The 16,047-nt window shown below is 41.5% G+C and overlaps 2 protein-coding genes across 2 annotated transcripts in view; both read left to right on the forward strand.

Annotated features, from left to right (window-relative positions):
• LOC120566075 (glypican-1-like) overlaps positions 1–12,947 on the forward strand; it is a 45,134-nt gene extending 32,187 nt beyond the window's left edge. The window contains exons 3-10 of the mRNA XM_039812317.1: positions 117–334; positions 918–1,091; positions 2,688–2,853; positions 4,815–4,945; positions 6,404–6,541; positions 6,899–7,029; positions 8,802–8,977; positions 9,299–12,947. Coding sequence (XP_039668251.1) covers positions 117–334; positions 918–1,091; positions 2,688–2,853; positions 4,815–4,945; positions 6,404–6,541; positions 6,899–7,029; positions 8,802–8,977; positions 9,299–9,480 — 1,316 coding nt within the window. The 3' untranslated portion in view covers positions 9,481–12,947. The remainder of the gene's footprint in view (positions 1–116; positions 335–917; positions 1,092–2,687; positions 2,854–4,814; positions 4,946–6,403; positions 6,542–6,898; positions 7,030–8,801; positions 8,978–9,298) is intronic.
• Positions 12,948–15,765: 2,818 nt separating this feature from the next.
• Positions 15,766–16,047, forward strand: part of LOC120565923 (ephrin type-B receptor 1-like) — a 98,457-nt gene continuing 98,175 nt past the window's right edge. Inside the window, 1 exon segment of the mRNA XM_039812048.1 lies at positions 15,766–16,020. Coding sequence (XP_039667982.1) covers positions 15,927–16,020 — 94 coding nt within the window. The 5' untranslated portion in view covers positions 15,766–15,926.

The following is a 16,047-nucleotide window of genomic DNA, read 5'->3' on the forward strand; positions in this document are numbered from 1 at the left end:
TTACATTCCACCACTGGTAAGGTGAAGGGGGCTCATAGTGACAAACCCAAAGATAATTATCTCCTAATTTTTTGTTTTAGTTCGGTCTCTCTGCTCTCTCTTTTCTCCACTTCCAGCATATTTCACTGAGCTGCACGGTCGCTCTGAGCGCTCCCTCCCGGAGGCGCTGTCTCCTCTCGGCGCCCTGTACTCACAGAACACCCGTCTCTACGGAGATCTCTACACCGACCTGCGACAGTACTACCGAGGCTCCGCTCTCAACCTGGACGAGACCCTGTCTGAGTTCTGGTCCCGCCTCCTGGAGCGCACCTTTAAAATCTCCGCTCCCACAGAGGTAAGTAAAGAAGTTAAACTAAGACTTTTTGAATGAAAAACTGGTGTACATAATGATGAAAAGGTAATAACTAAAATAGTAAAGCAGAAACCAGAGTACTGATTGGATAACTGAGATGAGAGAGGCGATGATAGAGCACATTATGGCAGCCTCAGTATTTTAGATGTTTACTAATACACTAACAATTATATGTATTATACCAAAATATATTCAAATGGAAATAGTTGCAAATTTGAGTCGACACAAATGAAGGATTTCATGAACTAGTTCTCCTGATCCATTCAGCTGCTGGCTGAACTGCTTCTCTTCAGCTCCTGCTTCTGTTCTGGCAAGAGACCAACATTTTTTGGATATATCACTTGCACTATTTTCATCTATTATTATTAGCTGGTTTGTGTTCTACCGGTATGGATCTTCCAATTACATACTTTTTAAGGTTACTGATCATGTAGCTAATAACCCCTCCACATTTACTGTCAGTTATATACTGCACACTATCTAATAAAGGCAAAAATGTTCAAAAAATGCTAATAATAACATACTTCTCCTACGTATTTTCTCCCTATCACATCCTGTCTGGCAGGTCAACCTGTCAGAGGACTACCTCGAATGTGTTGCTAAGCAACAGGAGACGCTGCGGCCATTTGGAGACGTCCCAAGGGACATGAAGGCGAAGCTGATCCGCGCTTTTGTCACAGCCAGGTCGTTTGTCCAGGGGCTGATTGTCAGCGGAGAGGTGGTCAGGAAGGTCTCACAGGTGAGTGTGTGTGTGTGTGTGTGTGTGTGTGTGTGTGTGTGTGTGTGTGTGTGTGTGTGTGTGTGTGTGTGTGTGTGTGTGTGTGTGTGTGTGTGTGTGTGTGCATACATGGGACGTAAGGAGAGACAGTGAGTCAGACAGAGAGAGACAGGATGAGTTGTTGGTGTGAGAGAAACTGAGAGGTGTGTGTGTGTGTGTGTGTTTGTGAGACTGTGAGACTAAGGCCTGCTGGACTGAGTCCCAGGAAAGCAGATATGATGGATGCGTGGTCGTCACACCCTAACTGTCAGAGAAAACGTCTCCACCCTAAAAATGAAAAACACAAAGATCATCAAAAAATTAAGCGTCTGACTCTGCCATCAGAACAAAGCTCTCATTTGCAAGGGATAACAACAGTGTGGTCAAATTACGTGTGATAATGTTTTTTTTTCCCAGCACTCAGAGACGCAGTGTGTCTGATGTGACTGTGTGATTGTTTTCTTGCTGTTGATGTTTGACATAGCTTATGGTCACTACAAGACTTTTTTTTTTACCCCCTTCTTTCTCCATTCATCCCTATAAGGTAGATCTACTATACACGCTTCATCCAAATTCTGCAATTTAAAGGACCATACCGGTGATTTTTCATGTTTTAATCAATTTTACACAATCCAATATTTGGTACTTTACATCACAGTTAATAATTTTGCAAAATATTCTGCTGTCTTTTTTAAATCTGAATCTGTATTTTCCTTTACAGTTTCAGGCCTCAATTAGTTTCTATTCTTTTCCTATTGATGCACTAATCAGAGCAAATTCTTGACTTAAGTTGTGAAATCTATCACAGTGAACATCATGTCTGCATTAATTTGTGTCAAAGCTATATTATCGTTATGAGTGCAGACTTTTTACATCAGCACTTAAACCACTTTACCACATGACAATAATGTAAAATTGGTACAAATGTATGCAGACTTGATGTTGACAGTGATGGATTATATACAACTTGAGTCCTTGGACTGATTTCAATACTGCACAGAAGTAAATGCATGAAGGCCTGTTGGGAAATGCATCCAAATATCTAAAACTTTATAGTGTTTCAATTACAAATAGTCAGCAAAAATCTAGTTTAAATCTTGCAGACATACTGACGTGCCCTTATTTTGGAGGTGTCCCTCCATCACATCTGTGCAGCATAGTGGTAAAATAACTCCACTGTGGAAGTGGACACCTTTCATGACTTGTGTACATGATCAGAAGCTGACAGTGTAATAGAAACCCTGTACTGTATAAAACCAAGCAGCGCCATCAGTGCTTTCTTATTCACGGTGTGTCCCTTATAATGTTGCAATTCTGCCCTCTGCTGTTTATCCTTTTCCTTGAGCTATTTGTACTCTGTCATGCATTGCCCTCATGGAGTAAATCCCCTGTTAAAGAGAAGAGGGGAAGAGCTAAACAGCCAACATTTTGAATTAGGCCACAACTACATTGCCCACAACAGTACAATCAAGGGTGAAAGGAAGAAACAGGACCTAGTACAAACATACTCTTGCAGTATTAAATGTCCTTCTTTCACCGGAGGTTTGTGATGCTAACTGTCCTGTCGAACCTCTCCAGGTTCATTTGAGTCCAGAGTGTATGAAGGCCCTGATGAAGCTGGTTTACTGCCCCCACTGTCACGGCATTGCCTCCGTCAAACCATGCTCCAACTACTGTTCCAACGTCATGAAGGGCTGCCTGGCCAACCAAGCTGACCTGGACCCCGAGTGGCAGAATATTATAGGTGAGGTTCAGACCCCAAGGTAAGACATTGTAAAGCTAGATAATCCAGAGTTCTATTTCGTATAGGCTTCGCCCTCTAAGCCACGCTATGGGTTTATCCCTTCGCGCATGCGCAGTCGTGAAGATTTTCTTTCCCGCCCTTGCGTGCCGCACGGGCTCAACCCCAAATACAAAACTGCCCAACAAAAATAAGAAACAACAGGCCACGACGGCTACACCCGGACACAAGCAAGCCCACCACGCCTGCTCGCTAAAACCAGCAACGCCACACCGCCTACCCACCACACAAAAACCCCGCCCCAACAACCTGCAGATCAAAAGCGGCGACCAGGCATAAGCGTAGAGCTAGCTCCTGGCTACCAACCCCAAGCTCCGCCACGACCCCGTTCTGGAGGACCTCCAAAAACTGAGGCCAGCGCGCTAGGTTCCCACGGTTCACGACACAAAGGCCTACAAGCACCTGCCCGCACCAGGAAGCCATGCAAAAATGCTAGCGGCAAAACAACAAGATCCGCCACCACGGCTACACCAAAAATCAAAAGGAGAACTACTAACCAAGCCTACAGGACCCGTACAAACACCACCCACAGCCGAAGCAGGCGCCACTGGGCTAGGACACACGCCACCCTCACCACCGCCAAAAGAACACAGCCTCTGCCTGCCGCCTCCGCACCACACACCCAGACCCACCTGAGCACACACAGCAAAGGGAACAGGTTAAGAACACAACCACACTCCCAATCATGATTACACAAACAAATACACACAACAGCGAACACATACACAGCCACCCCCCTAGGGAGAGGACCGAACCAATACCAGTGGCATAAAACACACACAAAAAAAACCAATATCAAAAATATCGGCTACAAGTGTTGGAAACACATCCAAATTCAACAAAAACACAAAACCATGAACAAGTACACCATTACCACCAACCACACCTTAAAATAACACAAACCAACACCAACAACGAGGTCACGCACTCCCGAACAACAATGAAGAAAAAACAACCCATAAACCTCACAAGACACAAGGGACAAAACACATCACAGACCTCCCAAACCTTACGCCCTCCAACTACCAAAAGAGCACAGCAGGCTCCCCTGCAATTGTAGATCAAAACACCTGATACCCAATCTGCATGAAGTACTTCACTGCGGTCCCATGAGACCCCTTACAACAGCTTAGTCGCAGGTCACAGAGGAGAATCCAATACCAAACACTGGTAGAAACCATAAAATTCATCTTACTATAAAAATAAAAAAAATCGGTACTGAATTGTCACAAGACGTCTCTAAAAGGCCCACTACACAGCAGAGCACTATGAGTATCCATCCATCACACCCCCACACACCTCCTTACACAAATTAACAATGCGGGCCTCCCGACCCAACCTTTAACACGACCAGCTTGCAATGGAGCCTCCCTACCACTGTCTCACACAGGTTATATATTATGTACATAGTATATTTTGTATATTATACAAAACATGTGCCGTATTTTGCCCCCACTCAAACCTAAATATATTATGTACTGATTGCCGGTGGATTGACTAATAGCCCTAACCAAGCGCTTGGGATAAAATAGACGAAGTTACGTTATTGTAATATGAGTATGCAAAGTTATTATTACTGAAGAAAAAGTGATGTTGGGAGAGGGCTATACATTTGGGAGGCCAGAAAGAAACTCACGACGCGGGGTACCATAGCAGGGCTACTATATAATTGGAGTTACAATAACGTAACTATCGATATACTTATTAGGCTAAGTGGATCACTGGAAAAGACATTGGGCCTCATGCAATAATACTTTTTTGTGACCATGACAATATAATGCACCATTTATGTACTGGTAAACTGATTTAGTGTCTTGGGAGCAAATCAAGTTTTGTGCCGCCAAAAACTGGTTCTGAGTGTAAACAAAAGTTCTTCTTTTCTCTTTTGCGCCCTCTATATGCAGACACCATGATCCAGGTGGCCTCTAGTTTCAGCACGGAGCCCAGTCTCGATGTAGTTCTCTCCTCTATCCCTGCTCGAATCTATGAGGCTGTTCACTTCCTGCAGGAAAACATGGACACATTCACAGCAAAAGTAAGACCTCTCACATTGTCTCATCACTTACTACATTTCCCTGGGAGCATTTTATCTCCAGTCAAAGGCCAGCTTATCTGCAATCCTGCACCCTTATAATTATTTGTCAAACCCTTCACCTGCAGCATTCTGGATCAGTTGGAGAGTCTTAAGAGACTAATTTGAGCAACCTAATAGAAAGGAATTACAATAGTCCAGCCTGGAAGTAACAAATGCATGGACTAGCTTTTCAGCATAGTTTTGAGACAGGATGTGCCTAATTTTGGCAATGTTACGAAGGTGAAAAAAGGCTGTTCCTGAAGTTTGTTAAAAGTGTGTGTTAAAGGATATATCCTGACAGTAGTGCTGGAGGCCAGGGCAATGCCATCCAGAGTAGCTATATCTTTAGATAATGAGGTTTACTTGTTTGACAGGTATGATGGAAGTAGCTGGTATAGTATGGCGTTGTACGCTCCTCTCATCTCACAGCAACATGTGTTTATTATAGACACGTATTTCAAATAAGGCTAGGCAGCATTATGAAATTGTTAGGCTCCCATAATTTTACTGATGTACCTATATATCAAGTGTCCCTTTATTGGACAAGCAGTAAGTGTAGCTATACACATTATTGACCTTGTTTTCAACACCAAGCTGTTTCTATTCTTACACTTTTAGTGCAATTTATTTTCAAGCTTTGTTTATGTCTGGTTACATTAACTTTAATATAAAGCATCAATTGTAATATTTCCATGTATATGTAAAGCAATAGCAATGATATGTTCTTGAACACATAGGCTGTGGAATTAAAGGTCCCATGACATGCATCTTTTTGGATGCTTTTATATAGACCTTAGTGGTCCACTAATACTGTATCTGAAGTTTCTTCCCCGAAATTCAGCCTTTGTGCAGAATTACAGCCACTAGAGCCAGTCCCACAATGAGCTTTCCTTTAGGATGTGCCATTTCTGTGTCTGTAGCCTTAAATGCTATCGAGGAGGAGAGAGGGGGGCGGGCAAGGTGGAGGGTGGGGGTGTGGCCTTGACCAACTGCCACTTTGCTTGTTATGACCTCATAAGGAGCAAGATTCCAGATCGGCCCTTCTGAGCTTTCATTTTCTCAAAGGCAGAGCAGGATACCCAGGGCTCGGTTTACACCTATCACCATTTCTAGCCACTGGGGGACCATAGGCAGGCTGGGGGAACTCACATTAATGTTAAAAAACCTCATAAAGTGAAACGTTCATGCCATGGGACCTTTAATCTAGTCAGGTAACCCAAACATCCTCACAGTTTGAAAGACTTGTCTATAGCGACATCTAGTGGATTATTTTAATTGTCACAAATTGCAATACAGACTAACCAGTCATTTCTGGAGCAGTGTGATTTGATTTCAGATGTTTAACTCCCCAGTTCACAGCTTCTAGTACATGTTTGTGTTGATGTATGTCTGTTTATCTGTGTGTTTGTATGTTTGTAGGTGTACCAGACATGTGGTACTCCAGGTGAACCAGGAACAGGAAGTCCCAAACTTCATGAGCAAAGGAAGAAGAGCGGCTCCCTAACCGCATCAGAGTACAAACCCTCTCCAACTGCTGGGCTCAGACTGGAGATGCAGGTGTGTATATACATACATACACCACATATCATATAAAAAAGATGTATTATTTCATAGAAAACAGATGAATTCCTGGATTTGTATGCACCACTTATTTTTTTTTTATGTGGGGACTGCATCCCAGGTTATTGTATATGTTGTATTTGAGTGTCTTTGTCAAAGCTATACATGTATAACAATAGATTTTACATTTATTTTACGTACAACGGATATTCTGATGCTGTTTACAAAGGGTATTTAAAGTGATTTAAAACTCATTATGACTTGTTTTGAATATACAGTATACCCAAACTAAAGGATTTTGGATTTGAGACTCACCTTCGTCTTGTGAATCTAAAATATTGTCTCTGTCCTCAGGTTTCAGATCTGTCAAGTAAGCTGAGGGAGATGCGGCAGTACTGGACCCAGCTTCCTGTGGCACTTTGCAGCAAACTGGCAGCAGGAGGCGCCGGTCAGGATAAATGCTGGAATGGCATTACAAAAGCTAGGTGAGGAATAAAGGGTAAGGGTAAGAATACCAGGGTAAGCCAATCAGAGGCAGAGGAAAGGACATGCTTTTGCAATCGTAGGAAACACAAATTTTCACACAATCACAAACTTATTTAGTTTAAATGTGACTTCAAGCACCAACTACATCCAGCCTGTTCTCTGGGATAAAAAATGTCCCTTAAAATCTAGAGTGTTTCGATATGGTTTGACTAGATTTTATTTAATCTCCACAATAAGATAGTTCTTTGGTTTGCATGAAAACAATTTTTTTGGCAATACATTTCTTCTGAAGTTTATTCCATTATTATCGTATATCTGTTCATTTTTCAGTTACATTTCTGTCGACTTCAGAAGTGCTTTGTGAGACTGGATCCATGATGCATCATGTTTGCATTAATTCCTGGATTTCTAAACATTTCTGATTTCAATCCTTGAACCCATGTTGATGTTAACGATGTTGCTGCAACGAAGCTTCTATACCCACAACTCCCACATCCTTCAACAGCAAACTGGATTGTAGAGTGTTGAATAAAATACTTTCAAGGTCTGAAATCGGTTCAGACAGCACAACTTGTATTCATTCAGCACGGAAACAAGATACATTACAGAAAGAAAACTCATGTTGTTTAGCACCTAAAAGCCAGAAGAGATTGTCAGGAGTATAAGTTGCTATGATACAGGCCAGTTTGAATCTCGTTGAAGGCCATTTGTATCCTTTGTGTCAGAACAAAAGAGGCAGCAAGCTATTTCTTTTAAGACAAACTGAAAACAGCGGTGAACGGAAACTTATTTGAACTGACATTGCTTCCACATATACAGAAATTCCCAAAGCCTGTGCAGATTCACATTCTGCAACACTAGCATTCATAGCCACACATTTTACACCCTCCAGCCTCCCATAATCTACGTGTAAATGGATTATAGAACAATTTGATGCAATGTATATATATGGGCCTATATATATGTTTTGTGTGTGAGTGAGAGAGAAATGTGAGAAAGGCCATAAAATATTGATGAATCGCTGACTGTGTGGGACAGATTGAGGAAAAATGACGTGTGTGACGATGTGGCAGAGAGTACATTTTTACTGTTTGAAGATCTACAGCGACATCTCGTGGATGTCTTGAGAGCTCAAACACAAAATTATAACTAATAAATTCTCAGAGTGGAAGATGAAATGTATTGTTGGAATAGTTTAAAATGGGTGTACATTGTTTATTCACTTCTCACTTCTTTAAAGGCAGGTCTTACTTGCATTAAATATAATTCTTCCTAATATTGGCCATTAAGAGGTCCTTTCCTAATGCACATGGAAGACATGGGGGACAAAATCACAGTTGTGCAAAGTAGTAATTTCATACTAAACAGATACCCACTCGATTTGTCTCAGACTGCTGAGGCCAAACATTAGATTCAGCTAAACTTTGGAGTTATTTTTTGTACTAAAAGGACTATGAATTTGGGGCACCCAGATAGCTCAGTTGGTAGAGTGTGCGCCCATGTATAGAGGATTACTCCTCGACGCAGCAGGCCCGGCTTCGACTCCAACCTGCGGCCCTTTGCTGCATGTCATTTCCCCCTCTCTCTCCCCCTTCACATATTCAGCTGTCCTGTCAATTAAAGGCCTAAAATGCCCAAAAAATAATCTTAAAAAAAACTATGACTATGAATTTTGTCCCCCATCTCTTCCATTAAAAGTATGTTTTAAACCAGAACTGCTCTAATTATGTTGCCACACATTCTTCCCCTGTCCCTCTTGTCCTCCAATCAGGTACCTTCCAGAGGTGATGGGTGATGGCTTGGCCAATCAGATCAATAACCCAGAAGTAGAGCTTGACATCACAAAGCCAGACATGACCATCAGGCAACAGATCATGCAACTCAAAATCATGAGCAACAGGCTGAAAAACGCACTGGAGGGCAACGATGTGGACTTCCAGGATGCGAGTGGGTCCCTTTCTAATATTTGTACTGAAAGTACTTTCTAGTGTTAATATGTTTTACATGGCACACATTGTCCATTCTGTTATATTTTTGCCTTATACAAAGTCATCAGTCTCCCACATTCATGCACATATTCCACTGCATGAATGGTCTGATTCCCTATGGTAAAGGAGACTAAAATACTCCTATCTAATAAATAATAAAACATTGATATCATTCATGTAGGTCAAATGGTCCCCACTCAGCAAGCACGTACAAACGGAAATGTTATTAGCAGCAATTGAAGGTGACATATTTCTTGACAATCTGTTTTTACCTCTGTAGGTGACGACATTAGCGGCTCAGGAAGCGGGATGTGCGTAGGTGGTCTGTGTCCTCGGAACAGACCGGGATTGTATGCCTACTCGCCAGACAACAACCGAGTCAGAGGCACAGCCACGTCTCAAACACGCATCTGTGGCCTCCTACTCCTGCTCCCACTGACCATCCTGCTGCTTCAGCGATGATGGACCGCAGCTGCCTCAAATCAGACTCTAAGTCTAGAGGAGGGCTGAACCACGCGACGGACAAAAAGGGGTTTGGTGGGGGGGGAAAGATTGGAAGGTAAATTTGCCAAAAAATGAAAAAGACATCTTGGGGGAATTAATGGACGACATTTTATTTGACCAAGAGGAGCAAAATTGACAGTGACAATATTCTTTATTTAGTTTTGCTCAGTTTTAATGTGTCTTAGTTTGGGTGTGATTCAGTTTGTTGAGCTGGTTTCAATGGATTGTTAGAAGAAGACGGAGATGAGGAAGGCGAAGAAGAAGAGAATGATGGCTGTTGATGATGAAAATAATGATGGGGATATTGACAATGATTTATTGACACTTTAGCAGATCCATTTAGCTCCAGGTTCCAGTTAGCAGGCGGCAGAGCTCAGTGAAAAAAAAAGTTTGGTTCCCTGATATGTGGTGCGTTCAACAAGGCTTTTTTTTCTTATTTTTTTAACTGGAGTCGAGGTTGACTACCTTAACAAACATTGTGTAAGTTGTAAATGTTTGTGTACATTAGCTTAAAGACTGGCACCATATTGAGCCATGAATGTACAGTGTAATACTATATTGGCAATGAATCTCCCCATAATCTGGGATGTAGTCGTGTGTTGGCATAAATGGATACATTCAGTAGGATTTGTTTAAAATATTGCAGATAAATTATCACACATTGTCGTATGAGATGTTGTGATTGCAAGATTTTACCTCACTTTTACTGTATACCCTACCATTTCCAAGGAAAAGGGAAATGACCACCTTTTTAACAACTCATCACCTTAAGAAAACAAGCAGTGTCATCAAAGCACTTGTAAACAAGCACAGACAAGCAGTTTCCTTAAATCCTGTAATTTATCCTGCAGTGAAGACAGAAAACTGCACATTATTCTTACACTTATGGTTGCAATAACCACAAAAATCTCCACAGAGAACATTTCATGACACAGTAATTTTTAGAGAGGACTCCTTGTTGAACGCACACCTGCGTTTAGTAACTTTAAATTGAGTCTTAGAAGCAACACAGTGGCTGATATACAGTAGGTCAAACCAAAGCACTTATTACACTGAAATTTTTTTTTTCTTTTACATTTTTTAACAGCAGACATCGCCCAGAGTATGTTTAACATTTGTGATGACCCTTGTGCCAGGTTTTGTAACTGCATATTTAAACAAAAAAAAGCATCAGTAAGAAAAAAAAGGTCTTGTGCATACAGTACAGGATATGTGCAGAATATTGACAACATGTATACATTTACCTGGTGATACATACTGTAATTTACTCGGCATGCCTTTCTTTCAGTCTACACTACTATACTGATACATATGGGACCCCTGATTCACATAAGTCTCTTGCACACACACATTTACACACACTGGGGTTGTGTATTAAGCTGATTTTTATTCATCAGTGTATTTAATCAGACATTTCATTCATTAAACGCTGTTTGATTGTGGCAGTGGATTTTGCCATGCACAATTTCATTTGGGTATTGCTGATTAGCATCCATTAACAAGAAGCTAGATCTTTATTTAAAGGGACACTCCACCAATTTTACACATCAAAGTCAAAATTGTATTAAAGTCCTCTGTGGCTCTGGATGGAGCTTTCTAATGTTTGAGGAAAATAAGCCTGAGGATGTCATAGTGATGTCATCAGCTTGGTCTTGGAGGCTAGAACTTTATAACAGACAAAAACTGGGGGCATCAGGTTTGAAAGACGTGGGTGTTTACCAGGCAGGGAGGATCAAACAAAATGATGAGAGTTACGGCAAATATAGGATCTAGTGTTTACGGAGCTTGACCCATTATTAGGGACTAAAAGTCAGGATATCTCTAGGGATGGCAATCTCGGTCTGTCTGTTGGACCACCACTTTGATCCAGACTGAAATATCTCAACTATCTATCAGATGGATTGCCATGTTCCCTGCAGGATTCATTCGTATCACTTTGGTGATTGCTTACCTGTTCATCTGGTGCATCAGGTCAAAATTTTAATGTGTCTAATACTTGGGTTTATGACCAAATACCTGCTAAACTAATGACATTCCCATCAGCCTCAGCTGTACGTAAAGTAAAGGTAAACTAAAATGATGAACATGGTAAACATTCCACCTGCTTGGCATCATTCAGTATGTTAGCATCGTCATTGCAAGCATGTTATTTTGCTGATGTTCTCCATTAGCTCAAAGCACCACTGTGCCGAAGTACTCACAGAACCACCAGCATAGACTCTTGTTTAAAAGTCTCTTGCAAGTCCCCCCGAACTTTATGGAAGCGCAAAACTAAATCACTGGAGTACCCCTTTAAGGCCTCTATGTTCCTCTCATTGTGAAGGCTGATACAACTTTACAAACATGTACTTTATCTAAGAATCTATCCATTAGCCATAGAGATATGACCAAGCACCAGTTGATCTCGTCTTCACAATGTCTGTTCCTGATGCTCTGTGGCCCGTGGATTTAGTCACGACTCAGTCCCTGACTTTGCTCGTTTTCTAGAAAAACTCAACTTGCCAGCTGCACGACAGCTATTTATAAACATATAACTCTTTGTTACAGGCACTGACAAGCCTCATGTGGCCCTGCTGGAGAAAAACGGGGCCACGTGTTGTGTGTGGGGATGACAATCCTGCACCAGTCAGGGGGTTTCGAGTTAATGAATGATTTATTTTCCTGATGCATACAACAGAATAAAGCAGAGCAGCAGGCACATACACAAAGAGTTCACTACACATTTCTGTCTTTGAATGCTGGAAAGGTCTTAAATGTTTTATTTCTCAACATCAGTATCTTTGATTAAGAGGACCCGATCTGAACATCCATCTGAATTCACCCTTTTTTTTTTTTTTGCATCTCCTGAAATGTGTCTTTTTCTGTAATTGTGAATGATGTGGAAGTAAAGGTAGAGTCTGAGTTTTACTGAGATGTGGGAGGACACGTGTAGCAGCCACAGTCTACAACACTGTTGATTTGACTTTGTCTAGACATGAGGAAGATTTATCGACTCTCAGCACTCTGAGCTGATGAGCTGTCTGTCCATGACCAACATTTTGAGTCCCCCAGGTGAGAGTTACCTTTGAACAAAAGGTGCCACAACTCTTGCTGAACAAATATAAGAAATGTAACTTAACTCTGGAGACAGCTTAAACTTAATTGTTCTGCTCATGTGGCAGCTTGCAGGTCTAGAATCGATTTTTGGGTCTCCATCTGTGGTTTAAAAAGAAATAGACTCAGTGCTAATGTGTTTTCTTGTAGACGTGGCTAATTTTCTTAACCAATTTCAAATGCCTCCAACTGCTGGCTCTAAGATAAGAAGCATCTCCCGCTCTTTGTCTGCTTTTCACTTACACACAGACATACATACAACTCTTTAAGATACTGGTCAATGTGTACAAGGATGCAATAGCCACTGAATAAAGGTGATTGTTGTCGTGGTACATGGTGTAGTCTCATGAAAGCTATTGACAAGTGAAATGTCATGTTGAGAGACTTCAAACAGACTGTCTGGGCTTGAAAATGCAGTGTCACGGCAATGATACATTTACTGTTGTGTTGTTTAGCAGCTTTTTCCCTTTGCAGACACAGTTTCAGAGACAGGAAGCTGCAGGAGATGAAGGAGGCGAGAAACTTCAAGAGCAAATTGATCCAAGGCCATCGGGGGTTGAAAACATTTTCAGTTTACAAACTGCAGTTGTCATTGAAACTTTTAGAATGTTGTTGTAGAAGGCCAAAAAAACAGAGTATCTGCTAGTACCGAGTACCATTCCAATAAAGATGATCTCTTTTTCCCTGAACTTAAAATGTATATACCTACTGTATATACCTTACTACATCAGAATCCATTTAAAATCTTTTTCATGTAAGGTAACATTAAGCCAGGGATCGCTGAGGCACTAAAATCTGAGTTAGAAACAATCAGTTTTATAATGACATTCTCAGAGAAACTGGATTAAATGTCACCTAGGAGGAAATACTGCTTCGTTTAAGTAATTAACCTTTTACCATCGCCCACTGTTCATCCTGTGGGATGCTGGGAATATAAAGAACTTTCACGGACTGCTTGGAGGTATTGAAAGTTGGATAGATGTGAACAAGATATCATGTGTATGATAGATATTTTTTGGCGTCATTTTGGTCACTTTCAAAAAAGAGCCCCCAATCCAGAGCAGTCCAGTGGTGTAATAAATCCATGAAAACCTTAGGCTATGTCTTAATGTATCGCACAAGTTTCATGATCAAAAATAGCTCTTTTGTTTTAAAGTGCTTATATTATGCTTTTTGGCCTTTTCCCTTACCTTTATTGTGTTATATAACTTTTATTGCGCATATTATAGGTTTCCATAGGGAAAAAGCCAAAAGTCCACCCCAAAGTGACTCAATATATCCAACAGATGGTCACAAACTTCTCCAAACAGCTCTATTGTAGTCCAGCCTTTACTTCCGTGACAAACGTGCTTCCCTTTGTAACACATTATAATGCTCGCCAATGTGCTAGCGTGGCACGCCCTCATACTCTGCTTCTGACTGGCTGGTAGTCCTTACCTAGCTACTGCGCATGCGCGACTCCCAACAAAGATGGAACAGAATTGAGATGCCTCACTCTGTAGCTAAAACAGAAAGCTCAACACACAGGGTGAAAAGAGGAGCTGCAGCAATGTGCAGTATGACAAAAATATATGGTGTTTTTGAAAAGGAAACCATGTAAACCTATTCTGGTACAACCTTTAAATACAGTTATGAACCTGAAAATGAGCATAATATGAGCACTTTAATTTAAATGGACCACCTCCAACAAGGCAATGGGTGTTAAAGGGTTAACATTGGTCCCATAGACTGGGAGGTTAACTAATTAAAGACCTGACATACCGCCACAGGTGTTTTCACTTACAATGGCTGATAAGACCTCTCAGGTTGAAGTTTGGTGGAGCCGTGCTGAGGGCCATCAAAGGTAAAGCTGAATAGATTGCAGCCTTTATCAATGTTATTATCACACGTATGGTTTTCTTGCTGTGACTTATCAAAATGTCTGCTGTGAAAATGGCCTATAAGATTAATAAAGTAAATTGTCCTGCCAAAACAGGCACTGCAAAACAAACTAAAGTCAATCAAACACAGTACTGGGAGGAGATCTTTTAAGTCACAAGTGGCTGAACCATACTGTATGTGTGTAGGCCCTACACACACAGAACGGGACTTTAATGTTGGTCGTGATTATGAAAAATAACACTTGAGTGTTGAACTTGTGTAGCTAAAAGTCAGAGAGAATATATTCCAAAAATCTAGATATGCTCATATGTTGCAGTGTCTGGCTTTGGAAGTGATTAGGCCTACTGGTTGGTCTGTGTTTAATATATTTGTAATGACATATACCTATAACTGCCATACCGTATGTGGAACACATTCTACTCTGTTTCAACATGCTTTCAACAGCCATGATACATCTGCACAGGCAGTGGGGGACTCTGGCTACCTGAGGGCAGGGGTGAAAAAAAAAAAAGGCACTAGCTGCACGTCATGGGGCACCAGTGCGTGTAAGGTTTCTAGAATGTAGGGCAGAATATATATGGCACTGCATTTTTTATTTTAAGGGCACCCGAGCAGTGATTCCCGACAAGGGGTACTTGTACCCCAGGTGGTACCTCTGCAGTTGCAGTTGTACATGGAAAGATTGTAGAGTAGCTCAACTAATTTAAACAATTAGAAATAAAAAAATGATATGTTCAGTTATTACCATTAAGTCAACTGTAACACCGTAACACTATACATTGCAGTTATGTAAAAATGTGTGAAAGCTATGATTATAATTATTTTTGTGCCTTGAAAAGCGATGTAGGCCTAATTGTGGCTTGACAATGCACAATATCACTCCAGTTAGAGTACATATAGCCTATAGGAACCTATATAAAGTATAGTAGGTTTTTATTTTAATGGACTTAATTGTCAAAATTCCTTTATTTATTACGTATACCTTACCAGTTACAAATGATGTTATTGCACCGTGCTTAAAGACCACAACTCCAATGTTATCCTGTCATAAAGAGGCACTAGGCACGAGTCGGGGGGGGGGGAATCACCATCAGCTGTTCTGCCGTTTGACCGCTGGGTGTCGCTGTCCCTTCACACTAGCCACCATGCCGGCGCGGGGGGGAAACCTGACCATTGGGCATTCAGCCTGGGTCAGGTGGAAAAGAACGGGTGATTGGTTTACGATCCGCCATACTGTCTCCTGATTGGACAGAAAGGTGCGAGAGTCGAGAGAGCGGAGATCCACCAGCAGTGTATCCGCTTCAGTCCCCGCTGACTCACACACACATACAAACACACACACACACACACACACACTGAGGGCTGAGATGTGACTGTTTACCAGAGGAATACAGCGTGTTTCTTGTGGGATTTTTATTGTCAGCCGGATAATGGGAGAAGACATGCGGGGAGGCATTTTAACCATGCGGGCCACTTGGGTTGCGGTGCTTCTCTGTGTGATGACTTCGGTGTGCGCAGTGGAAGGTAGGTGTGCAAAGAAGAGGCAAATGT

This window comes from Perca fluviatilis, chromosome 9 (genome assembly GCF_010015445.1).
Source record: "Perca fluviatilis chromosome 9, GENO_Pfluv_1.0, whole genome shotgun sequence".
Taxonomy (NCBI): Eukaryota; Metazoa; Chordata; class Actinopteri; order Perciformes; family Percidae; genus Perca; species Perca fluviatilis.